The sequence below is a fragment of the Bos indicus x Bos taurus genome, chromosome 22 (genome assembly GCF_003369695.1).
Source record: "Bos indicus x Bos taurus breed Angus x Brahman F1 hybrid chromosome 22, Bos_hybrid_MaternalHap_v2.0, whole genome shotgun sequence".
NCBI classification, from domain to species: Eukaryota; Metazoa; Chordata; class Mammalia; order Artiodactyla; family Bovidae; genus Bos; species Bos indicus x Bos taurus.
The window spans coordinates 22,033,459-22,061,219 of NC_040097.1; the positions used below are offsets into that span (position 1 = coordinate 22,033,459).

The 27,761-nt window shown below is 42.5% G+C and overlaps 1 protein-coding gene across 27 annotated transcripts in view; it reads right to left on the reverse strand.

Moving 5' to 3' along the window:
- Window positions 1–27,761, reverse strand: part of CADPS (calcium dependent secretion activator) — a 471,796-nt gene that overhangs the window by 140,075 nt on the left and 303,960 nt on the right. For 26 of the 27 annotated variants that reach the window (XM_027523777.1, XM_027523803.1, XM_027523802.1 and 23 more), the window contains exons 10-12: window positions 19,485–19,593; window positions 13,521–13,733; window positions 307–443 (exon numbers count right to left, since the gene is read on the reverse strand). In XM_027523777.1, the coding sequence (XP_027379578.1) occupies window positions 307–443; window positions 13,521–13,733; window positions 19,485–19,593 (459 nt within the window). Of the gene's footprint in view, window positions 1–306; window positions 444–8,565; window positions 8,578–13,520; window positions 13,734–19,484; window positions 19,594–27,761 lie in introns of all 27 variants that reach the window. The other variant, XM_027523793.1, reaches the window with a different exon arrangement.

A 27,761-nucleotide genomic window follows, 5' to 3' on the forward strand; every position in this document is an offset into this window, starting at 1 on the left:
TCTCTACAAGTAGGTGCCAAACTCGATTATCCTCTTGAGAATATTTCTCATGTAGCAGCTGAAAAGGGGGACGCTCAGATAGGGAGGCTGAGGAATTGGATCTGTCTCTACTGATAACTTCCTCCCGCTCTGTCTTCTTTCTTTGGTAAGGAAAACTATCTCAACCCAGGAAATCAAAAACACATTTATAATTGTTAAAGAGGCTCCGTAATGGGGAGAAGAGCTTCTGACACAAAGGTAGAGAAATATTTTATCTTTCAAAATGTTATTGCATTTAAATTGCTGTAGACCAAAGAATATACTTGCCAGGCAAGAATAGGAATCATTAAGTCTGTGATCCAAAGTTAGGCGTTGCACCATCTCAAAGAGGGAAGCGTGGTCAAAGTTACAGGGGTTGGAAGAGATAAATTCATCCATGCCATGTTTTTGAGCTCTATCTGCGTCTGTTCATTTATACATGTAGAGAGAGACACAATTTAGAGAAACATCGCATTTTCTTTGACATTTCAAATTACACAGGAATTCACTAAGCATTACGAATGCTAGCTGTTTTCCCGTCGCCACCCACCAACATCCCCAAGATACTCTTTTTACCTCCCATTGTCAACTTGCATCACTTACTGGTGAGTTTATTGCATTTCGGCAAAAATATATTGGCATCAACATGTTTATCAAATGATCACAACTCTAGTGCATTTATGTTGTTCTTGAAAAACTAAGCACACGACCGTAACTTCGCCTGTGTTTCACCAAACACTGAAAGCAGATCGGATCTTTGCTTATAAAAGCCTATTTAGCTTTTCGATTTTTAATAGATTCTGCCATTCCAGTGGTTATGTCTAGAGCAATTTCTCTACAATTACTGGGATCATCTGGAAAAAAAAGGGTTATGCTGATTCTCAGCCAAGTGACAATATTAGTATCCTCCCCTTTCAAATCCCCGTGGCCAATTTGGTTGCACAAAAGATTTGGGTCCCCATCCTCCAAAATTAAAACAAAATAATAACAAAAGATTTCCACTGAAACCTGGAGAATAAGTTCACTGGGAATTTAGTTAGTGATAGCAAAGGACACTGCCTGAGATAGTGTGCTTACTCAGTTAGCAAAGCTTATGAAAGACAAACAAATTTACTCAGCAAGGGCTATGATCTGCCATTTATTGTGAATTAATAGTCTCAATGTATTCACACTTTTCCTTACAGGGTGAAGGCTGTAGGCAAAACCTCCTAAGGGCTAACTAATTAATCTCAATATGTGTAACTAAAATAGTCTATATTCAATCGGCAAAATAACTCAGAGAATTCAACTCAAGTGAGACCAAGCAAATCTCAGAAGAGAAGGGAACGAAGGTCCTAGAAATTAAAAGAATCGGCTCACTCCATCTCATATTTACTCCCTCTCCTGAAATGCTGCAAGGAAAAAGAATCTTAAATCAAGCAAGAGTGTATTCATCTCCTTGCGTGCAACATTCTCCTTGAATACAGGCACCTGCCAGGGACCAGCGATGCTGTCAGGACATGCAGAGAATGGATTTCTGACTTGAGAAGGTGTTTGAATAATATTTTCAAACGTGGCCTTCATCCCAGGCAGCTTTTTTTTCTTCCCTGCTTGGGGGCTGACTGAAAATGGGGGCTATAGTTACAGTGTAGTATTAAGATCATGATTTTCCCTCATATTATTAATTTTGTGTATCATTCCAATCTACATGCATGGTATGTCAGATGTACGCCTTCTTCCTATTAGGTTTTTAAATCTTCAGTCATCTTTCAGAGAGGCAGCAAGTGGTCAGTGTTTGAACAGGATGTGTTGTTTATGCCCAAGACACACGAAAGCAACAGTTTCCAGAAGGCAAGTCGAAGGATGTGTGTTTTAATAGGCAATTCGCTCCTTTCGGAGGATAAAACACGAGATTTTGGAAGGGCTATCACATGGGCAGGGATTTTATTAGAGAATCTGCCTCTTTGCTGGGTCAATTGCCTGAGATTTGTCTTCAGGAAAGTGCTTTCAATTTGGAGGTTAGGTGCTTAATCTTTTAGCATTCTTTTGTTTGGTAATGTGGTGTCCAAGCTGTATTTCTCTTTTGACTCAGGATGGCTGGAAAGAGAGGTGGCCAGGAAGTTGGTTCTGGGGAAAAAGCTAGCTGTTTCTGCGGAGTCGGGTGGGGTGTGTGTGTTTCCCGTGGCCCAAGGCAAGTGGTTTGAACCTGCTCCAACTTTAGGTGTCTTCCTGCAAGATGACACTCCTGTAACCCAGGTGGTACCGCTCCATTGCCTAGGACAAATCTGTTCTTTTAGCCCCATCGTGTCAGTCCCTGGAGAAACTAACAGTGGGCTACACACCCATTGCTTGTCCTGTTTCATCCTCATAAAAAGCCTCACTCACGCCGTGCCTCCCAATTTCTAGCAGATAGATGAGGCGAGTTTCGGCCAGCACCAGCTTCCTGCTCTCAGATCTCCCAGAGGAGGCTGCAGGCTGACCAACTAGTCAGGCCGCTCACCTTGCCAGCTTGGCTCTGCCATTTTACTGCTCTTCAATTATGATGACGCAAACGGTCACTCAGCTAGAGAGAAGAGGACTCTCTTTTCGGCTGTTCAAAATATAGCCCGTGTTTCAAGTCTCTTACTCTTTATCTGTTGAGCCTCTAGAAAACTTGGTGATGAACTATTTTGCTTGGCTGCCAGTTCAGGAAATGGATCTGCAAAGAGAGCTTGGCTCCTCCGTGGAGACCCGGGTACAGACCCACCCTCCCGCCTCCCCCATCCATCATCACAAGACAGCTTCACCACGCTAATTCTTGGCTTAGACTTCAGAGAAAGAACAATTTCATTTTTACTGACAATTTAAAGCAGGCTTTAAAACAGGCTTAAAATTCGCCTGTTTTCCTTTTCTGAAAGTAACCCTATCAACATAGAAATTCCTGTTTCCCTTCTTCCTCCTTTTGTCTCTTGTCAGTTCACATGGTGAATGAGCCTGGGACTGAGGGAGGGGGCCTGGACACTCCTGTGAGAGCCGGTTTTAAAGAGGTGCAGGATACTGGCGGAGGTGCTGATCTGTCTGAGCCTCAGTTTCCTCACGTGTAAAAGGAGCCAAACTTTCAGTTCCCTTTCTGCTTCACTGTCACTTAATCATTCTTAAGGTCCTTTTCACAACTTCCATGTGTGGGGGATGGAGCTTAATGTAGTGGGAATTTCCAGCAAGTACACCGAGCAGCCCCTGGATTTTGCTCACATAGAATCATCATTTACTCAGAATTAGGCTCATTATTTCAATGGTTCCAACAACTCAAGAGTGCTTAACAGGGTGGCTGGCTCCCATGAAATTTCTGAGAGTTTCACTGAGTTTATTCTATTCGGGGTGGGGAGGGGGGCGGGGAAGGAGAATCGGTAGGTGGGGAATGCTATTTTACGGTGTCCGTGGAAGGGATGTGATTTTGAAGCTCCATCCAAACATGGATTTTGAAATTTCTGTTCTCTGCTGTGCTCCCAGCACCGACAATGGAACCTGGCACACAGCAGGCACTCAAGACGTATGTGTTAAAATAATTTACTAATATCTCATCGAAATAAATACATTTGGTCAACAAATATTTTCTATTTCTTGACTTTCGGAAATGTTGACACATTAAATTCAACAGGAACAATTTATCTGAGGTGGGACAGCAGGTGCTTAGATGGCTGGGCTTAGAGGGTCACAAAGACTGAATGTGAGGCCAGCTCTGCTGTTAGAAGATCTGAGACGTGAGGAAGTTGACTAATGTTTCCGAGTTTCATTTTCCTCACGTGTTAAGTTGAGAAAGGTGTTTGAGTCTACCCTCAGAGGTGGTTGTTCACAGGATCTGGTAAGAAGAATCTGTGAAGCACCTAGGTACCTAGCATATACTAAGCATTCGCCTCAGCCGTGAGTGGACGAGCAGGCTTCTCACAGCTCTCAAAGTCAGTTGGTCTAATATTCTCAGAGAGCCAAGGCTGTCTCTACTTTGATCACTAATGTTAGTTAGAGGTTGCCTCTTAAACCATATTGTTTCTAGGAAGCTGAGAGTCCTTCCCAAGCTCTCTGCTTTATGCTTCTCCTCTGGCCCTGTATAATTAACTCCTAATCTCTGTCTCTGTGTTTTTGCTGGGTGATGTATTTCTCTGTGGTCAGAACACACACTTAAATTCCCTGATAGATAATATGTTTCTTGAGGGTACGTTCCTGATCTGTTATTTTTCCCTTCCAGCTCCCAGAGGAGCCAGGTCCTTAGGAGGTATTTATTAACTGACTTACTCTGACACCTCCATCCCAGGAAACTTCTCATCGACTTTATTAAGGAGTCACACACATGGGGATTCAGATGGCATCTTGCAAATCCCAAAGTGGGAACATGTGCTCTTAAGGGGGAAAAAAATCTTATAAAAGGAAACAGAATTCTAGGTGCAGGTGTCTTTGGATACCATTCAGATTGTCTGCCTGTGTCTCCATACATGTCTAGGGCCATATGCATTACATATGTTGTCTATTTTAAAATAAAACACTGCAGCGGTCCAGCTGTTCTAAATTCTGTTTCAAAGAGCTTGTGGGTGCTTCTCAAGCAACACCATCCAGTCATCCTTGCAATGGCCCAGTCTGTTCTTCCACAGTGCTGAACATTAAAAACTAAATGCTCCGTGCCATCCCATTTTGCCCTGTACAAACGATTGGAACAGGCTGATGAGAGAAAAAGAAAACTCCAATGTTGACATTAGCAAGGGGAAAACAGCCCAGAGCAAAAGGGTGAGAAAGTCAATTCCTGGATTCAGGACACCTTGGGATCCATTCCTTTGCCAATGTTTGGCATGTGTCAAGGGAATGCAAATGAATTTAAATACTAGGCTGAGCAAAACAGAATTAGGAGGGGAAAGTAGAAGCTTAAAGCTCTAATGAGGTTTGGATTAGCTCTTGCTTTCAGAGACACATACCAATGTTCTTTTTCATTAGTATGTGTGCGTTTTTTGTTTTTATTTTTAACTTATTTAAGAAATCAAGGACTGACTGAATTTTAAGAATTTACTTCAGTCTTAACCTTTTTCAGACTTGGCTGAATAGTTGCTAACTCTTGCTCGGTTTGCAAGGGCTTCACATGTACTGAAAATGGGCTATGTAATTTCATAGGCTTTGGAGCGAGGGCATAATTCAACACATCTTCCAAACAATGCTACTTGTTTCACTTCTGGGCTTTAACTGTATAAAATATTGAAGTCCTCTATAGCATGAGCATAGGAGAATGGCTTCACACTGAACTTAGATGAATAATGGTGCCTAAACTACATTTATAAATTTAAGGAACTATCAGTGGGCATCCAAGATAAAGGAAAAGGCTGACAGACACACAGACTTCAGGAAGGCAGGTATCCTTTCAAGCGGAAACTAACTAAAATCTTTGCCCCAAGTTTGCTCGAAAACAATTTTGGTGTGGCATTTAAGGACTATTGTGAAAATCACAGTTCCTGGAATGATATGATTATGTGGACTTTACACTCTCATTTAATCTGCTTAAATTTCAAGTGATGTTCATCACTGACCATCCTATCATTTATCTGTTCTTTAACCCATCACAAGGTTTGGGTTTACTTCATGTTTGATATTTTCTCCCTCACGATGGGAAAGCACATATCATATTATTTCATGATCTCTTAATAGCAAGCATATTTGTGTGATCTTGTTTCTGATCCAAAAAAAATTTAGATAAGTTTGCAGTAAGGTCTACCAAATGGAATTTTCTTGAGGGGAGTGGATAATATAGTTTTTCAATTTTCATTTTATGGAGACTTTATTATCCCAGCAGCTCAGGGAATGAACAGAAAAGGTCAAATCTCTCTTTTTATTTTGTAATATTACATTTTAGAACTTTTTATAGGCTAAAGAAAAAATTCTGCTGTTGAAAATAAACTATGACTAGGTTGCTAATAAATTGTCTAAGAGAGGCTTCTTTCTCTACTGAATCCCTTTTATAATAAACTAGAGGTAGCTGTTTTATCACTGAAATTTAGAGCACAGTTATGGCTGCTGTTACTCCTGATGGATGCTTGAGGCAAGAGAATAGCTAATGTAACTATAAAGTCATTGTGAACTCAAACTGCAAATTAAAAGGTGACTTTGTATCTTTCTTATATGGAAAATGTGTGCTTGTCATATCTGCTTGACAGTGTAAGAGTGGATGTATGGTTTGGACAATAACGAACAATGACAGTAGTCAACCTCATCAGAAGACATGAAATAAAGAAATGACAATGATTGATGGCAGCTGGCTGTTTACAGACTTTTCTAGAAGAGTTTTTCTTGGCTTGATCAAGTAATAACCAGGGGATGTTGCTCCCTGCCTGAGCTCTGCACAGGAAGCAAAAGACTGGTCCTCCCCTGCCTGCTGCCCTTGAGAAACAACTTAATTCTTTCATGGTCTCTTTGACTCAGTCAACCTAACTTGCATGGCCAACACCAAAAGGCTTCCTCAGAAGCTATTAAGGGCCACACTGCATTTTGCAGAAATCACTGACAGGACAACCACGGGGATAAACATGTGTTTATTTCAATGTTCATTTTTGTGATTCTTCATAATGCAAATGCTTTGAATAAAAATCATCAGAGATTTTTGTCAGTGATCAGGAAACAAATAAATGATCTGTAATTTTCCCTGCTTTACTTACAATTTACAGAGTACTTGATAATATTTTTATGGCACTGCAGCATGAGCTAACACAAATTTTCGAGAGTTGACTAATTAATAATGTCTCCTATAAGTCACTATAGGTAATGAAAATAGTTGATTAGTGAACAATATGTTAGATGTGCCTCACGTAGGTAACAAAGAAGTGACCCTTCATTTAATATGATCTATTGAGAGCCTACCACAGTATTTGGAAAATTTTGGACCTTACTATGAGAGTCTATTCTTTTAAAAAGTCATATACTTTATGGAGAGAAGAAATGTGATTTATAGTGTGGTTTGGGGTCATGCAAGTTAATACTGAATTCATTCTCTGATGTTGCATTCCTGCAATGTAGTAACTGCAAGTTGACAATACAAGAAGATATAGCAAAAAATCTCCTCAGACAAAACTCTAGAAAGGAATTAGGCAAATGACTATTTGGAAGTCCATTAGGATATCAATGTGTTGTTGGGCAAATACCTGTAGTTTTATTAGAAAAAAATTCACTCAGTCATCTACTTATCCATCTTATAGATTTTTTTTTAAGTATAGCAAAATCCTAAATTTTCACCAAGTTCACATTCTCCAGTAAGCTTTTAAAAATGCCTCATCAGACATGTAAAGGAAGGAAAGTTAAATTAAGAATTAAGTATCTGCTTGGAGTGGTTAAAAAAAAAATCTGTCTGCTAGCCAGGGGTACATTTATGCAAAAGAAAAGAAAAAAAGAAAAGAAAGGAGGGGGAAAGCAAAATTAAGAAACGAAAAGAATCAAGGACTATTATTAAATGGTCAGGAGAAATGATGCGACCTACAACTTCTAAGTGAGCGTTCAGAATACTTGAGTACATATTTGCCTGCTCTCTTGACCAATTTTTCTAGCTCCCTCTAATGTAAAGTTTTCCCTTAACACATTTTTGGTGACTGACTTTTTCCTCTATGAATAAAGGAACTGTATACTCTGTTTTAGTAATAAATAGTGAAGAGAATGATTTTTCTAGTTTTAAAGTTTCTTTTTTCCTCTTAGAGGTATAGTTTTAGAAAAATGAATACAAATACAAATGATGTAAAAAACGTTATTGTTGTCATTGTTCTTGGGAGAGCAGTGGAGAGAGATTTGAGACCAGAGGTCTAAACCCTCCATGACATTGTGAGATTGTGAATCTGAAGCTTCTGTGAATAAATTACATGATTTCAATTGTGTCCTCAATTTCTTGCTTTTGTGTGTGGTAGCTGCATGTATTATATCTCTCTTTTCAAAATTAACCTCCATTGGGTCTTAGAGTACACCCTCAATTTAGGCAGAATGAATTCTTTCATGTTCAAATAATGCATTTACTTTATTAATTGCGTTCTGCAATTTCTTGGAGTCTTACTCAGTTAGCACCTTTGGGTTTCCTAGCCCACCTTTCTGTTCGTTAAGGTATCCATGGTTACCACACCATTGGTTCCCTGACCATTCTAACCTTTGGAATGGGAAAGGAAAAACAACAACAACAACACATCATCAGAGTGCAAAATGATCTGTTTTCAGGCATTAAGCAGTCAGGTAGCTGTGAATTCCATGAAACGAAGGCATTCTTTGCCATTTCGTTGTGATGTTCATTAATATTCTTGGAATTAAAAAAAAATAGGAGATGTTAATGGTTGGCTTTACTCAGAGGATCATTTGATGCCAATATGAAAGCCAAGGAGAGGAGGCAATTATGCACACATCACATGCATCCTAGTTCCAGTATGGAAGCTTACACTTCCAACCTAAGGTCAGGAAAATTACATAAAAAGTTTTACTACAAAGTCTAGACATGAGGAAGATTTCAGAGGAGAGGGAGGAAGCACATTGCAGGTGTCAGATAATCTAGTCTGATTATCTGAGCTGTGCTAGCTATAGGGGAACACTTACCCTTCAGTCCAGCTAGAAGTTAGCAGGGTAAGAAGGAACAAACCAGAATAACATAAAGACTAGCAACAAGGCTCAGGAAAGCAGACAGGAGTTCTAACCTAGCAGCTAAAGTTCTTGGGTTCGAGCAAAGATTGAACAAGAAAACTTAAATGAAACAAAACAAAAAACAAGAAAACCAAAGCCAACCCCCACCCCAAACCAACAGTAACCAAGGTCCCCCTAACTGCTCAAGGCTGTTCAGGTGGTAGCAAAACTAGAACAATTCTCAAAAACATCCAACTTTAGGGATTTATGATGTGATTAACAGTTATTAGTTGAGAAACAGACATTAATATGAGACTCATTGCAAGTGACATATCAAATAATCATTGACCAAAATCGCAAAGCTTAAAATTCCCACTCCCCTCCCAGTCTTGAAAACAGAGGTACTGGTCTTCACTGTTCCTCTAACACACACTGGACAGGGGTCAGGTGTTTCAGTGAGAGGCCACTTGGTATAACAAATTGTGGCAACACTCAATTATAGATTTGGATGTCATTTCCAAAGTAAGCAACATTTGCCTTAAGAAAATGGAAAATTATAAGTATTTGTTGTAAAAAGTTGTATAGGTAAGCACTGACAATTTTTTTAAGTTTTAACCAAAAAAAAAAAAAAGAGAGAGAGAGAGAGAAAATTAAATCAACAATAACACACACCAAAGAAACCACAAAAGAACAAAAAAGTTGTAAAGTTTGGTGGAACCCTCCCCAAATTATTGTAGAGTCACATAGAAACTCATGAATAGCAGGATCTATTTTTTCCCAGTTTTCCCAATCCCATACAAATACTCCACCCCACTCTTAGACGTGTCTTTTCATTTTGAAATCGAACTTCTGAAGTTGTAAAAGAAGTAAAATCTGCACCCAGAAGTCTGTCAAACTGAATTTAGAAAGACCCAAATAAACTCATGATACAGTCAAGTATCCCAAACTGTAAAATGTTCCATTTTCAAATTTCCCTTGAGCAGACAGCGACATGACAAGACTGGAGTGTTTATTTTTCTCTATCCAAAAAACCGCTTGCATTTTTCTGTTAGCTTCCCTTTGCCATGTAAATACTAACACAGTGATTACAAAGTTAAACTCATTAAAAAGTTTCTTCATCATTCACTTGCAAGGATGGCAGCTACTTTGAGTAAATATTCGAAACCAGGGATTTAATGAGATGTGCACGGAATCAAGTATTTAACAATGATCCTTACCTTTTGGAAGTCAAGGAAATCTTTTTAAAATGCAATACTTGATTGTATTTACTCCTTTCGTTAGAGAGTCTGTGACTGACAATGTTTGTGATGTGACAAAATAAACTGAGGTATAGACTGAGAAGCAAATGTCAGTGAAGAGTCGACACTTGCTATTTCTCACTATGCTGTGATTGTTTTTCAGTTTTCTGTAATCTTGCTTTGCAGTACTAGGTAACCAGTTTGTCGCAGTGTGCCCAGGACTAAACAGTTTCTGGGACACAGGACTTTAATTGCTAGGATAAGGTAAGTTTTGGCAAATTTGGATGAGCTAGTTAGGATTCTAAGTATGAATAAACACTAAATCTGACTTAGTATAAATCTAAAGCTAATCTGTTTAATGGTGAGGGTTTGAATTTAAAGGTTTAAATGCAGCTTTGCAGTAACTGTTACGTAACCTTCACTCTATGGCAGAACCCGCTCAGTATGATATACCCACCACTCTCAGCAACGTTTGGGTCGTTTTGAACAACTACTCAGTGACTCCACAGAATACAAAATTCTTGGATCCTGCTTGGATCTTTCTTGTGGGTTTCATATACTCTTGACTGGAAATGATTGGGGATCAGATATAGAAGTTTGGGTGAATTAAATTCTGACTAGATTACGATGCTAGTTTCTAAAGTATGGGAACAGAGCCTCACTTTCTGGTACTCTGGCCACAGTTTTCATTAAGTGCCTACACTAGCAATAGGTAAAAGCCTGGAGTAGTTGAGGCTCTGCTTCAGGGGTAGTAAAGTAACTATGGGGTTACTGGGCTTAACGCTAGTGGGTTGAATCTCCATGTAAGGAGTGTCACTGACTGCAGGGTCAGAAGCATACAGTTGTGCAAAGCGGGCACTGCACAACTCAAGAGGCACCGTTCACACTTTTGTCTGTGGGAAAAGAGCCTCCTGAAGGGCACAATCTGCATGGCTGAAAGCAGTGGCCTTCTTACAGAGCCTGGTAGGAGGGGTATGCCTCATACTCTCTAGAGACCTTCTGTTCCTAGGCAGAGATGAGGAGGTAATAGAGAAGGGGGTGGCTCCGGCAGCAGGTACTGATAAATCCCAGGGGCATGACACCCCTGACCTCACTCACCTCCCAGCCTGCCTCACATGCTCTTGAGGGATGATACTACTTATCCTCATCCCCACATTTTAACTCTTAGAATTCTGCTTTGGATGCTCTATTTAATAAAAGCTTCCTCTGTCAACTAGGATAGTAACATATATCAACCTTGCGTGCATGCAAAAAAATCTTCTAGCTGATGCCTACTGACCAGATTCTAATTTCATAGCTAAATGAATCCTACCCACAGAGGAAACTCTAATCATGAGCCCTAGTGTATTTCCATAAAGAGGCATGCATCCCCTTCAACAGCCTCTTTCAGTCACCACCTTTATAGAATCTGTGTCTGCTCTCCATTTCATTTTACCCCTGAATTTCCATTCTCTTTCCTATACTAGAGAGAAAAAAGTGGGCTGATCACGAACCAAGTACTAACTTCTTAATCTGGGGAGACGATAGAACAGACACACTGAATGTAAGGTGAAATGACCTCAGAAGAAATGGAAATTATTTGGAAATAAAACTGAGATTTTCCAAATATCGCCTGTGATACATGTTTTATGAGGTTGATTTAGATGGTGATCATAATTAGGCATTTTTGTTTCCTCATACAGAGATAAGTCCATCTCAGAGGGATATGATAGGATGTGTTGTTTCAAAATTCATTTATAAGGAGCCTGTTAGGCCAGGTGAAAGAAGGGATTCCATTACAGAGGAACTTTTATAATTAAGTTAATATTGGGGATGTTTTATTTCAACTAATGACTAAACCATTTACAAAGAGATGCTTCTTTTCTTTCTAAGTGTCACAAATGTTGCAGGAAAAAAGAGTAGGAAACTTGGTGGTGGTCAAGGTCAGAAGGGCTGTCCCTCCTCCACTGAGCCCTTCCTCGAGTTCTTATTTGTTTAGGGTTTTCTGTGTGGAAACCCACACGATTGTGTGATTATTTACACTGTCCCACAGGGAAAGCATCTTCCTTTAAAATAAAAACCCATCAGTACAGGACAAGAATCCTTGGGAGCACCTGATGGGTAGTACTTGTCATCCAACAAGAATGCTTCCCCACAGCAAAGGTGTAACAAGGTTTAAGAACACAGTCTGGTTAAATGGAAACAGACATGGCAGTGGAATTCATCGAAAGGGAATTACCTCTACTTTGTTGCTACAGCGAAAGAATCATGTGGTCCACGTTTTAAGAGCAACTGGGGAGAGACTGTGTGAAAGCACTGGGTTCAAGGTCAAGTTTCTGATGAGGGACTTTCACACTTGCTTTCCCTTTTGCTGCAATTCTTTCCCCACAGATGTCTGTGGGGGTAATTTCCTATCATTTGGGCTTAAGCTCAGATCATCTGTGTTCTATTTCCTCTCCCCACTCACTCACCAATGCATGACATTGTTTATGGTGTTTCTCAGTGTGTGAAACTATCTTACTATATATATATATTTTAACTTGGTTTACTGTCTAGACTTCCCCACTGGGCTGGAGGTATCCTGAGAACAGGGATCTCCTTGTCTTCCTCATCATGTCTCATCACCTAGACAGTTGCTCAGTGAACTACACTGAATGAGCAGGTGCCATGCTAAAGACAAGACTCACCATGATTATCGCTGAAAACTGATGTGTACCCGAGCTCTTCCTAACTGACGTGCATTCAGGGCATGGCAGACATCTCTACTTAGGGTGAACGCTTGTAACTAAAATGAATTTGGTGCTTTATGTTGCCAGTGTTTCCATTTTCCTTGTTTCAACAAATACCTGCAGGGGCATGCTGTCCTTCATCTTGCCCTGTGCACCTACACTGTCCCAAGATCAAAATCATCTTGGTAGCAAGATGGCATGGGGACAGGGCCAGAAATTAAACTGATGCTAAGCTATAGAGGGGAAGACACTGGAATATGAACTGGGACTGTTGAGGAGATGGTTTCATTTCTGGGTTCTGGTGTCTTAGCTCAGAATGGGGTTTTAGATACTGTTTCTTTTTCTTGTGTGTGTTCCTGTGTCCCCACCCCCCACCCCGACCCTCCCCTACTGCATGTGATAATGTCATCATTTATTTATTTATTTATTTTTTTGCATTCATCACAAATAGTATTAAGTGTACTTTTAGCAATGAATAGTAAGAGTCTTTTGGATTGCTTTGGGATTCCTGTGTTGATGGCTGTTTCATGGTTTACTCTTTACGCAAGATACATCATTTATTTTTAAATGGTTCTAAGTTGCATGTTAAAATTTATTTCAAATTAAGCTCTATTTTAAAGTTACTTTTAATAGGAAGAAATGAGGCAAGGACATACATAATCTACTATATTTGAAGGACTCAAACAAATACCTGTTTGGCTGTGAATTCTAAATTCTCATCAAAACAAAGAGAGAAAAATCCACCCGAAACATATTTTTGTTTGTTTAGTCCTGGAGGAGGGGATTGTCAAGTATTGCACTTTAAAATTACTTTTATCTAACATTTTTGTCCCAACTCTTCCCCTCTGAATTCACTGTTTTTTTTTTTAAGGCAAACATGATTTTGAGCATCCTTAATATGAAAGCAACTAGATTTTCTAATTCAACTTTAGAAGACTGACTTTACTCTACAGAACTAGTTTTAACAAATGGCATATTTACTTACAAAATTGGGAGATGGGGGCGTCCAGCTGAGGCACATTCCCTCCCTTGGCGTTTAGTTTCTGGACTTGGGTTGGGGGCACAGGCTTGTGCGACTGCCCAGTGGCCCGATACATGGCTTGGACCCAGAGAATGCGATCTTGCTCATCATCACTTGCAAATATCACGGTGTCTCCTTCTTTGACTGCATTGAAGAAGGCTCGGCCACCCTCCAAACCTGGATTAAAAGGGAAGAAAGACTACTAAGTTGAGCTGCAATGTTCTCAGCAGGACTAAGCTCTGAGCGGCAGGCTCTATGCTTTTCCTTGGGCTGGAGAAAAGAGGTGCATCTGTTTATCAAACTATAGGATAGCTAGTCTGATACCATGATGTCCAAGAGGCATTTGAGCCTGGCTGTTGTCTCCTGCCACCTTTGTCTTATTGGGGACAGAGTCGTCAACTGAACTGCCTAATGGCAGGGTAAGTATCCATCTACAAACATTCTATTACTTTCCTCATTTTTAAAAACAAGCCAAATGACAACAACAGAAACGCCTCTTGACCCCGCCTCTCAAATCCACAACCTCAGGGACGTTTTGGACTCCTGATTTTTCTCTCACTGCCCATTCCAATGAAATTCTGAAGACTCTACTTTCAGGACATTACAACAGAATTTGACCTCTTCTTCCTTCTCCAGGGCTGCCACTCTGAATTCACCCACATTCATCTCTCACCTGGATTATTCTAATAGCCTCCTATCTGATCCATCTGCCTCCACCCTCACTCTCTATACTTGACCCTCCAGATGGGAGCCAGGGTGATTGGTGTAGCCCAAGAGTCAGGTTGTGCCATCCCTTTGCTCAAAACCTACCAGTAGCTCCGCATTTCACTTAGAAGAAACGTCTAGGTTCTGCCAAGGCCCTCCAGGCCCCACGTGAACTGAGCCCCCACTGCTCCCACCCGCCTCTCTTATATGTGCACGTGTATGCACCAGTTCACGCGGCCGTGTAGCCTCCTGCCGCTCCCTCAACACCCCAGGTGCGTTCTAGCCTCAGGATCTTTGCACAGTGCTACTGCCTGTGCCTAGGACTCTTCCTCCAGTTATTTTCATGAGTCACAGCCTCGCCTCTTTCAGGTCTTTGCTCAGACATCACATGCTTGTTCAGGCCTTCCCTGACCTTCACCTCTCCTTACTCACCTCTCTTCTCTTGCATTCTTTTGCTTCAAACCTCTTACCACCTCTAAAAAATTACATAATTTACTTCCTAAAGGCAGGGAGTTTTTGTCTCTTTTCTTCCCTGCTGCATCCTGGTACCCAGCACTGTGCATGGCAGAGAGTGAGTGTTCAACAAATACAAGTTGGATGAATGAATGCTCTACAGACCCATTTTGTCCCATAAGCAGTTCTCTAGGCTAAAATTTAGAGATAAGTGGGCAAAAGAGGCCTCTCTCTGGGCTCAAGCCAGAGTTACATTGTGTCTGTCAACATATTCCAAAAGCCCATAATTTTGGGGTGACTGGGACTCTCTATCCTTAAACAAAGCTTCATATCTTCACCAGTTTCCTCACCATTCATCTACCCTCAACCCACCTCTTTAAAGGTGAAAGGGGAGTAAGTGGAGTAGTTAGAATCCCTAAACCAACAGGGCCCAATTGCCAACCTACTTGACATTTGCCTTGGGAAAGATTTCTGGTGATGTTAAGACTTATCTATTGTGCCGAAAGTATTAATTCAAATGTCTACTTCATAAGAATGGGTATGTGTTAATAATTTTGCACTTATAGTTGCCAGGGATTATAGAACAATAAAGAGCATCTTTTTTATATGAAGAGTTGAGGGGTACAGCAATTTTAATAAAATATTTTTTGTGGCTGTGATTATGAAGCATTATTTTGGTTCTTTTCTTACAGAGAGCTTTAAAATGTGTGATTTGGATAGGATGGTATACAGTGAGCAAGCTCGGAAAACCTGATGAAATGGATGGATAGCATTGTAAGAAGGAAAATTCTGCAGAGAGAGAAAGGAAGAAGAGCTTTGAGGAATGCTTTAAGCTCTGAAAAGTGGGTACCAAGGAGCTAAAAGAAAAGACTGGGTTCGGTAGAGCTTCTGCAGTCTAGTCTCATGGCAACCGCTGGGATAAGGTTCTGTGATAGGGCAGGTGAACTCCAGGCCAGCCATCACTGGGCGGGACCTTCTCCCTGCCCCACCACCTCCCATTTGCCAGGGCCTGAAGCTCAGAATAGGGACATTGCGTTCTTGGAGCTACTGTCAGAAAGTCCTTTCATGGGGCTGACTCAGGAAGGAGAGAGGTAGAGGGGCACAGATGCTAAGAAGTGTTGAGATTTTTATGGACTCCTCCCAACAGCCTTACAAAGGATGTACATGTGCTCATGTACTCAGTCACTCAGTTGTGTCTGACTCGTTGTGGCCCCATGGAGTATAGCCCACCAGGCTCCTCTGCCCATGGGATTTCCCAGGCAAGAATACAGGAGTGGGTTGCCATTTCCTGCTCCAGGAGATCCTCTTGATCCAGAGATCGAACCCACATCTCCTTCATCTCCCACAGTGGCAGGCAGTCTTACCACTGCATCCCCTGGGAAGCCTGTTAAGAATATACATTATTGTCCTTATTGTATAAATGTGGAAATTGGGTCAGAGAGAAGGAACTGACTATCCCATGAACACGAAGTGGAGCTGTGAGGATCGAAGCTGGGCTTCTGACCCCGGCTGTCTGACTCCAGAGCTGACGACGATAAGCATAGTGCCGGACCACGCGGAACCCGGGCAGCATGCCTGGCATGCAGCGACTGCTCTTAGGGGATGAGTTATTGACAACAGAGTGGAGCCTAACCATGGGGTGAGTGAGGCAAAGAGAAACAGGTAAAGCAGGAGAAGCAACGACAGTGACAGCAGTGAAGAGCAACAGAGCTTTTCCAGAAAGCCCGGGAGACCAAGGACACACCAATGAGAATGAGGAGAAAGCAGAGCAACTAGCTCGAAGAAAACCAAGGAAGAAGACAACGTGAACGCCAACATGTGCTCCCAGGCAGCAGATCCTGGGGAAGGAATCTGCAAAATGCAAGGTATGATAATGCCCGGGCTCTCCAGCGAACATCCCACAGGGACTGACCTTCAGGAACAAGAGGACATGTCTGGGAATAGATGGAGGCAGACCAGGCAAGGAATGTTTGCCAGTTCTCTGGCCAGGGATCGCTGTTTCAACCACACACATGGACACAGTCTATTTAGGGTGGTAAAGTTGTCAAAGATTTAATTTAGTCCTTGAAATTGTGCCACTGAATTATTCCAAATGAATATCCTCTTATTTGAAGACTTCTTTATTTAATCTAATAGGAACTGAGAGATTGTTGCATACTCTTTGAACCATACCCAGGGAAAGAGAAAGGGAAGCAGTTTCATCTTTAGATTAAAATGAAGAGCCTAAATGTAAAAACTACTTACAGTTATTTACCAACTCCCCAAACCAACTTTTAAAGGACCCTATACCAGAAGAGCTGATTTAGAGCCAATGCTTATATTCGGGTGACTGCTGCATCCCAGGCTGACGCAAAGGCAAGGATGTCTATGCTATGAGGCTACCTGCCCCATCTCCACCAGTTGGTTCCACTGACAACCAGAATAAAGCCAAGAGGAGGAGAAGGACAGATGGACCTAGAGGTCCTGCTTCAAGTGCACACTCACCTTTCAGGCAGCAGTAGGGGAAGACTTCTCAAACCTCTGAGGACACTTGCCAAATTGTGTAGTAATTATCCTGATCTTCAGCCGCAAACTTTAATGTTCAAAAGAATCTCCTAGAGTGCTTATTTATTTATTATTTAGTAAGTGACTGATGTGGGCCATTTTTAAGTCTTTATTGAATTTGTTACAAAATCGCTTCTGATTGTACGTTCTTTTTTTTTTTTAGTTACAAAGCATGTGGCATCTTAGCTCCCTGACCAGGGGTCAAATGTGCACTGAAAGGCGAAGTCTTGACTAGTGGACACCAGGGAAGTCCACAGAGTGCTTATCTGAACCGGAGGATTCTGGTTCTTGGTTAGGTTTAGGGTTCAGGAACTATTTTTTTTTCACAATCACTCTTTGAAAAATTCTAGGTTAGATTTTTCCCATGACAATTGGGAGAATCTGAATCTCCATTTTCAATCAAACGTTGCTTTGAAAATAACTAGGACTTGGCACACAGAAAGGCAGAGAAGACTCTGCTTTATTCTCAAGAACATAATCACTTTGCTTTCCATTTACATCCTTGGTAAAGGAATTTATAAATTATATCCCAGGGGATCAATGTGAAGAAAAAGGAGAGAGGCTTTGACAACGTACGTGCACAGCTACTCCTTTTGCATGTAGATGGAACAGCCTTCTCCCTGCTGCAGAGAGGTCTGCTTGCTACCGTGTGAGAAGACAACAACTCGAGCTTCACTAGAGCCGTACACACAGCTATGTTTTACTGCAGGTGCCAAAGGGTGAGATGGGTTAGACCTCAAGTCCCAGTGCTGCTGCTTCCTTTACAAAAGGAGATGATAATTCTGGTCCTATGCACTTGGTGGACTGCAGTGAAATCCAAATGCTACCATGTAGAGGAAAGGAAAAGGGAACTGGCTTAAAAGGAGGTAGTGTCACAAGATAGTGCTGCTTCTCCTCCTCATATTGGTCCCTGAGTTTCCCACTTTAAAATGGAGGTCTTGGGAAACAGGGGCTGTTTCTCTGAAGGGAATGCCGTGATTTGAGAAGACACCACTGCAGAATGCCACGAGGGTTCGTTTCTTAATACAGGGGCCACATCCTTTGCTCTAGCTGTTGCGTGAAACTGGCTCAGACTCCAAGGTCCTGTTCACGAGGAGGGATTTCCAGGACGAGCCTTTAAAGTCCTGACACATTTTACGCGGTCAGCTCTGTATCGTGCTCCGGCAGGACACGAATTATCTATGGAGGTCTGAGGGGGCAGGTCTGGTCCAAAGCACTTGGGAGTGGCAATTCTGACGCCCACTGAGACGATAATTTTCCCAAGTGGACTGGGCCAGAGGTCTTCCCAGTTACACCTTTTCAGGTTAACGCCCCATCTTCTCTCAGACTCTGTTTTTCCTTTATGTGTATTTTGTTGCATGTGGAAGAGCAATATGGGAGTAGAAAAAAAGGTTTTGGGCCAAATAATGCAGTATGGTTGGAAATGCTTTCCTTGTGCAGATTTGGCATAAAAATAAACTTCTCTGGGAGAGGGCTGTTGGTGCCTGTTGCTCATTAATATGCTGAAATGATTTCGCACCCCCCCCCCCATTTTGAAGGTTCCTTGAGGCAGATTTCTATTCATTTTTTTTTTCTTTCTGGGAAAAAGATAACATGGGTTTGGAGAGAGGTGTGAGAGGGCAGGATGTGGAACTTATGCAATGTAGAACTTCTGAGAAATACTACCATTTGTGTGGTTCTCTTAGTTACATAAGGCTGAGTTTGGATGTCTACGCTGTGGACTGGTGTCTTTTAGGAGGTAAAAAAAGGTTTAGAGAAGACTTTCTTTTCAAGTACTATTAGATAACCATGACTTGTACTTAGCAAATGTGGACCTACAGGGCAGGTTTACCTGGACAGGAGACACAACACCTGCCAAGCCCACACATCACCTGTGAATGAGACACAGACACACACACACACACACACACACACACAGAGTCATGGAAGTACATGTGGGACTTCTTTTTCAGGAATTTCTATTGAACATTCTAGGGTGGAATTAAATTTTGAGGTGGGCACAGCTACATAAAAGAAAAATGTACTACATTTTCATTTTGGTTTTATGAGGATCCCGAGTCAAAACAAATCCCTGGACTGGAATCGGCACTTCTTCATTCAGGACAGAACCTCCAGGGGATGGTGAACTGTGGCTGTGGCGCCCTAGTGACTTGGGTCAGTCAGTGTCCAACACGGAGGGAAGGGAGAGAGTTTTGTGGGCTCACGGCCTAGCAGGTGGGCAGGTACCTGGTTGGGGGTCCGTGTAATCCACGGTGTAGCCATCCAGTTGGAGAAGTTCCTGAGGCTCGGCTTTTTTCTCCCGGTAACTGCACATGGCAAACGTGTACTGACTCACCTGAAAAGGAGAAGCAGAGACATGTGAGGTTGATTCCCTAGAGCCCGTCTTCCTTGAATAAACCCTCTCCATTCAAGCCTGTCCTTTCCCGAGGCCCTGCACTCTGGAGCTGGATTCAGATTGCATTTTTCCATCTCCTGGCTGTGTGACTTGCAGCAAGTTAAGAGACTTCTCTGGTCCTGGTATCTCACCTGTAGATGGATATAATCTAAGAACCTACCTTGTTGCTGCCTTATTGTGTGGACTGAATGAGTTCATATCTGAAATGCATTTCAAATCTTTTCTTGATGCTTAGGAAGTGCTTGAGAAAAGTTAGCTATTATCATTACTGCTATATTTTAATTGGGCTAAGCTACATGAAATTCACATTTGGGTAGGTCAAAACTGGTTGCATGGCAGCAATTTTATAGCTTCTACCTACTATGACTTTGGCCCTGGCTCTGGCTGAGGCCGTCATGCTCTCAGACTCGACACAGGTCTTTCAGTCGTAAGTTAGGGACCTGACTTTTATTTACACTCGCCTCCATTTCTTTTAGTATTTTATGTTTTGCAGGTCAATTCTCTGCACTGAGCCACACATCTCATTTCTTCCTCGCCCTTCCCATGGAAGGAGTGCCTTTGGTCGCTCTGAAAAGTCTTCCCTTCGTCTCAGACAAGTGCAGGAGTGACACGCTGTCACAAGCAATGAGTGCTTGATCTCTAGGCGCCAGTCACGGGAGAGCCACCCTCGGCCCCCGTCCCTCACCAGCCTCTGCCTGCGTCGGTGCTGGGTGCACACTCCACAGCTGCAGGCCGGCCTTCAGGATCCTGTCGCCACAGTGCACCCAGACCCAGCATGGACACTGAGCATTTCTGCATCCAGCCTGTCTGCAAGGAGCCCAGGGAAGAGCAAGCATCCTTCAGGCTTCGGGCTAAAAGCTCAGGGGCATATTCGCCATCCATGGATGTCAAATGTCGTGGAGGAGTGCCATATCCCTCATCTCTTAGTTCCCTTTATTAAAACAGACATTTACTAAGTGAACTTTGATCCCGGCAGGGGATATTTTTTTATCTCCTCCGTGGGTCAGATTTGTCCTTCTTTTAAATGGTAAGAAATTAGAGCTCTCAAACCCTGCATATATCTCCCACAGTCCCTGGCCTGAAGGTCCTAGCCGTAAGATTAACAGGAGTCCTCAGGAGAATGTTTCACTGGTTGGTTTATCTCTTGCTGCCCTCTGTTGGTTCCTGATGAAAACTTTCTGCCTGACTTGGATTTCGTTACTGTGCTTGTAGTTTACAGAATCTGTTCCTTATACTGCAGGGTCTCGATGGGCTTCAAGGGAAACATAAAGCCGCTAAGAGTATGTTCCTAAGTGGACATGTACTATGCTTTGCAATAAGCAGCTTCTTCTAAAAAGGAGGATTAAGAATGGAAGCTTTGCGTAGAGGTCACATAGGCCTGGGACCTCATCCCAGCTCTCCTAAGTTCTCATACATGTAACTCAGAGCCCTTATCTGTATTTTACCTGTCCTACTGTGGCCGAAGAATAAATTGAGTGGTGAAGGGCTTTTTACATTGTGTGTGATATTCGCCTGGCAAATACATGCATTTATGTAAGCAGTTTCCTTGCATTTGGCACTATTTTCTCCTACAAAGTAGCTGAGCAGGTGTATTTGCCTACCAGGTTATAAGTCCTTTGAAGGCATGCCTAGAGAATCATATATCTTCGTTATATTCCCCTTGCCATGAGCAAAAGCTACCATGTAATGGGCATTCACTAATTGGGTCTGATTGATACTAGAAAAATGAGTATTATCATCCAATAAAGAGGTTTCCTCCCTTCCAGATTTACATATGTTACTCCAGTCCATTACTGATCTCAGAGACAACTGATTCTCCATACCTGAGAGTAAACAGATAGATATTGTTGAAATAGCTCCTCAATGATATTCTTTACCGCTCTGGTAACCTGGACATTATATAGCACATTAACGTGATGATCAGCCAGATAGAGGGTTGGGGACGTTTGTTTGAGATCAGTGAAACATCACAACAGAAAGGTGCTACTTCAAGGTTCAGGCATTTACTATGACTACATGCTTGGGGCTTTTTGACTTTTCCTTCTTCTACTTAGATTCTTGCTTCTTGGAGAGCTGTACGCTGCTGCCCCCTTCTGGTAATACTGTTGAAGTTGTTTCAGACAAACTTTGGGCTCAAAGAAATTGGTTTATCAGGACCATTTTAATAAGGAATTTGGCAACTTACTTTAGGAAAAAAAGGAGGAAAGAAGGAATGATTTATTTTTGAATATTTATAAGTATTGCAAGGAACCTCAGATTTTCTAGAGATCATCAAGTGTGAGGGAACAACAAGGGTTTGGGACTTGCCAAACTGTTGTAAAAGGAGGCAAAAGGAGAAGGGGACAGTAGAAAATGAGACGATTAGATGGTATCAATGACACAATGGACATGAATTTGAGCAAACTCTGGGAGATAGTGGAGGACAGGGAAGCCTGGCATGCTACAATTCATGGAGTCAAAAAGCGTCAGACATAACTTAGCGACTGAACAACAATGAAATCTTATAATCCCTGACCTGCCAGAGTTTGCTACATGGAGAGGGCTCCTCAAGAATGAAGCCAGTTTAGAGGAAAGCACAGTCAAGAGATTCTATAAGCAATGAAGCTGCTCAAAAATCAGTGGGTAGATGGATGAATGGATGATACAAAAATAGGTAAGAGATTTGTAATTAAAAAAAGATTTGTAATGGAACAAGTATAGTAAAAATGCTAATGGAAGAATTTAATTGGTGCTTATAGAGGTTTTCACTGTAAAATTCTTTCAATTTTTCTGTATGTTTGAAAATGTTCTTGATAAAATAGTAGGGAGAAATAAAAAGATAACAGGAAAAAAAGCAAAGAAATGGTTCAGATAGAGAGACTGAGTCTTGGTGACTTTGTTTAAGCTCTGGACCCAGACATGCCAGAAAAACTCTTTAGCTAATTAGTAATTCAATAACTAACCAATATAATTATTCTAAAACTTAAGCTAATTCAGGTTGATGATTGTTGTTTACAGAATATAAATATAAACGTCTTTTAGGGCACTTGTGAAGTTGAGTGGGAAGAATGAACATTCATTCAGCGATTAAATCATTCACATCCTCCATGTCTTACAATTCACTTTCATGATTAACTTAATATTGATTTCTGGGTGGTACCTATTGTATTATGAGGTGCTTTACATTATCAGGCAATATGCTAGCTTATTCAGATTTAGATTTTTAGAAAGTTGGAATGGTCAGAATTTAGGGACATTATATTATTTCTATATTTTCTCAGGGCTTCCCTGGTGGCTCAGATGGCAAAGAATCTGCCTGAGATGCAGGAGACCTGGATTCGATCCCGGGATCGGGATGATTCACTGGATAAGGAGATGGCAACCGACTTCACTATTCTTGCCTGGGAAATCCCATGGACAGAGGACCCTGGCGGGCTAAGTCCATGGGGCTGTAAAGAGTCAGACATGACTGAGCGACTAAAACTTCCACTTCACTTTCATACTATCTCTAGGGAATCAGAGACAAGATATTATTTCGGGACTATATCGGCTCTAACTGATGCAAGTGAGAGAGCTATAGGCCGCTGTACCCACACGGCTTCACCTGAGAGTTTGGCGTCACGGAAGACACCTGCAATCAGAAGACCTGTGTGAGGCTGCACATGGGTTGTCTATGAGCTGTTGCTCCTGGGTAAGTCATTTAAGCAGCCTCAGCTTCTCTTTCCTCCTATGTGGAACCTGGGTGGCGGTGGTGGGGGGTAAGATGGGTCCTCACTATAGTACAGAAATATTGTGAAGACCAGCTTGATAAACGCCTTGTAAACTCCGAGAGGCCATAAAATAGAATTATCAGCATTATTAGAGAAATCACAGAAAGGTGCTAAAAGGGGACAAGTATCTCAGAAATAATTTGGCTGAAGACCAGTTAAAAACTGATTTTAACAAGAAATTACTGGGGCATGGAAGAAAAAATATTTTAAAATAAGAAGATGATAGAGGTGAGGCTTTCTAATATGATATGGATGAGGAGCTGGCTGTATACACTCCGCCCCTTCCAACCCAAGATGGGAAGCTCAGAGTGGAGCTAGTCTTCATCATTAGCAGCGGTCTGGTCACAGTTCCTGACAGTGGTAATCAATGTGCTTGGTCCTGACCATGGCCCCGGCAGTTTAGTTACCCTGATGCTCATTTTCTTGGAGAACATGCACTCTGAGAGAGCAGTCTGCAAGGAATGAGAGACTTGGTTTAAGACTGACAATGACTTCAGAGCAGTGTTTCTTCACAGGTGGTCTCTGGACACCCTGCACCAGCACCTCCTGGGCTGTGTGTCAAGGACATAGGTTCCTGAGCTCCATCTCAGAGTCTTCTCTGTGTTAGAGGCTTCTGCATGGCTCCCAAATGTGCATTTTAAACAACATGCAGTACAGGCAGCCCAGGTCCATAACTGGAAAATACGGTGGAGCAACACTGAAGTCTCCGTCACAGAAACCCCCTGAAACGGCTTCATCCCCATCAGGGCCGGGGGTGCAGGTCCAGTCACACTCACCATCATTTTAGCCTTGATCCTTAAACACAGGAATTGCTGCTTTGGCTCAACACTCCTCAAAGGGTGGCCTTTGTCCCTGGTTAGTAGGAAGTCCATTTACAACCTATTTTTTTGTTCCTAAGGTAGTAGCTTAGCTCTAAAAGGAAATCTCATTAAGACAGAATGCAAAAATTCTGCATTATGGACAAAAAAGGAGACCATGTGCATGTGTGTGAGATAGAGCGAGACACACAGACAGACAGCTGGGGTGGGAGAGGAGATGGACTCTGAGGAGACTGGTGTTGGATATGTTCTCTCTGCTGCTGCTGCTGAGTCACTTCAGTCGTGTCTGACTCTGTGCGACCCCATAGACAGCGGCCTACCAGGCTCCCCCGTCCCTGGGATTCTCAAGGCAAGAACACTGGAGTGGGTTGCCATTTCCTTCTCCAATTCATGAAAGTGAAAAGTGAAAGTGAAGTCGCTCAGTCGTGTCCGACTCTTCCCGACCCCATGGACTGCAGCCCACCAGGCTCCTCCATCCATGGGATTCTCCAGGCAAGAGTACTGGAGTGGGGTGCCATTGCCTTCTCTGGTTCTCTCTCTAGGCTTTCCAAACAATTTTCCTTGTATTAAATCTAATGGAACTCACGATCCTGTTGGAAATTATGCATCACCAAGTCTCTATAAAAATAACACTCCGTCTGAATGGAGAGGAAACAAACATTCATTGAGTCACATGGGTAGCTGTGCTTCCTGAGCGGTGGCTTCACGCTGTCCACAGAGACCCCTCTGAGGCTGCTGGGGAGTCAGGGCAGGACAGGGTTAGGGGATCTGCTTCTTTCCCCAGCTCCCTCATCCATCCCCAAATTTGATCAGACCGGTTCTCCTGTCTGTTTTGTTTTTGGCCACACCGCACACATGTGGGATCTTAGCTCCCCATGTAGGGATGGAACCAGAGACTCTGCGGAGGAAGCGTGGCGTCTTCACCTACTGGACCACCAGGAAGTCCAGGTTATCCTGTTTTTACTTTTGCGTGCTGGGTGTCAGTGGAATGGTGCAGTGGCTGAAAAGAAACTCAAAATCATCTGTCTGTTAGACTGGATTCCACGCCACATGCAGCTGCCCGGCGCCAATGGGCACCACTTGGACCACCATCTTTCTATTCAAGCAACTTGGGGTATTTTTGGTTTCCCTGAATTGGGCCAGGATATGGGGCCTTGAACTTCTCTCTTGCAGCTCTGTTGGCACTGGGGTTGTTTTGAAGTGCTTAAGTTTTTGTTTATCATTTTCATAGACTGCCTGCAAGTGTGATCGTCTAAACAGCAGAGATGAAAAAATGAGCAGAATCCAAAAGTGACGCAGTATTTTCCAGGCAGGCCACTAAAACTGCTTTGAGATACTGTTGTAGTGGACAGGACAAAAGTGTCAACAAAACCTGAGCTCTCCTCCTGGCTGCCCCATTACCTTGGTGATGGCAAGGCTGTCGTATCACCTCCGTGAGCCACAGAAGGTGTTAAGGGAGGCACTGGGTTTCGATTGAAACAGAAGTTTAGTTTGAGGGATCCCTGTACCCAATGTACCACAAGGGCTCTTTAAAGTGAATGAGAATCACATGTACATGAAACATCTCACACAATCCTTGTAGGAAAGATGCTGAGCTTTAGGCGGGCCTCCAATGTCCTTTCATGATTTTCAGAAGTGAGCTCAGAGCCTGCTTTGTAGCTACTGGGTGATTCTTAACTTCTTCTGGTAGAAGGCTTGGTGCGAATGCCCTAAAACGCCTGTGTTCCAGTCGCACTGCTTGTAACAATCATTCTCTTCTTGTGGGTTCAGTACATACTGTACAGACATAGCTTCATTAGCATTTTCAGCACGATTACTTTTTTACTCTGGAGAATGAAATCTCTCCCGAAGTAAGAGATCAGCCACGTCTCCTAAGCACTCTGTCATTTCAAAGATTCTCAGAGGAAAGTCTCGTGTCCAGTAACCAGCTGCCACAATGGGAGACGAGACTTTGTATCCCATGACGAGGCCACTCGTCCCAGTTTCTCTGAGAAGGTGTCGCCAGCCACTCTCCGGGCCGTATGACCTTTCCTTTCTCAGAACCACCTGAAGCACTGCCTGGGCTCTCTCTCTCTCCTCCTTTTCCTTCGTTCTTCCACCAAACACTTCCTGAATAAGCATGCCAGATACTGAGCAGGACAGGGTATGTGTTGGAGCTGAGGGGAGGGAAGGACAGCTAGGACACTGTCTATGCGGGAGGCCAGACTCACAAGTGAGTCTAGGGGGGCTGCTCTGCCCAGTGGGAGGCACAGAAGGGGAGAATCACCCATAATCCAGCACAACTTCTTTTGATGTCTGTTTCTCTCAACCTATATGCTCTCTTTAGAGTCGGTATCACCTGTATGCGTCTGCTCAGCATTCACTTCTGTGTCTGGTAATGGCACCCTGATTTTGCACTGGAGACAGCTCAGTGCCACTGTGAGTCAAAGTGCCATGGCCTGCCCTGTGAAAAGTTGGGTGTGTGACACAAGCTGGACTGACCCAGCTCCCTGTCTCAAATTTGACCCTTGAGTGGAAATGCAAGGATAGAAAACGGTCAGAGCTGATTCTGTCCTCCAGCCACATCAGTGACACTGGCCATGGTTCCTACTGCCTGGATTTCTGAAACTCCTCTGGGAAGTAGCTTTTGCAACAATCGTATCAACTACCACAAAAGCCTTCCAAAATACATTTTTAAAAATCATAATTGCCTTGCATTTGTTTCTGCTGTCTGCTTATGAGGAACTCTAAGAGATACTCTTTTGGAAGTAGGGACTAGGTCTCCAGGTTCTTCTCTATGATCTATCAATGTGCCCTAATCAAAATAGGTACTGGATAAATGTTGGTTAGCTGATATTCCAAGGAAATGTACTGAAGGATTAAATGTCTTCTATCACTTAGACGTGGCTCATTTGAAAGGGTGGGAAAAATTCTAAAGTTTTCCTTTGGTTAATTTATTTTGAGGTTTTGTTGTACCCTAGAGCAATCATGAAAGCAAAGATCACGTCTTGCTTACAGCTAGAGAGATGAAGTCTGCCTTAGAGGCTCAGCAGAGGCTTGAGTAGATCCACAGAAGGTCTAGCCTTAGAAGCTCAGGATTGGTAGAACTTTCAGGGCCATTTAGACTAAGGCGCAGCTGCTTTACTGTGAGGTTTCGGAATTGGTAGAGCCCAAAATACTAGTCAAGGCTCTTTGCAACCTCAAGGACCGTAGTCCGCCAGGATTCTCTGTCCATGGAATTCTCCAGGCCAGAATTCTAGAGTGGGTAGCCGTTCCCTTCTCCAGGGGATCTTTTCCAACCCAGGAATTGAACCAGGGTCTCCTGCACTGCAGGCGATTCTTTACCAGCTGAGCTACCAGGGAGGCCCCATAGCCAACAGAGTAACCCAAAACCACCTTTAGTCACTTAAATTTAAATTACAAGTTGACTCACTTTATGACATGTTTCAAAGTACAGCATAAATTAATTTTGGCAAAATGAATTATAGTTTACATGCTCTGGTGAAACTTACAAATTAAAAAGCGGTAATGGCAAATTCCTTTATAAACTGAAAAATCCAGA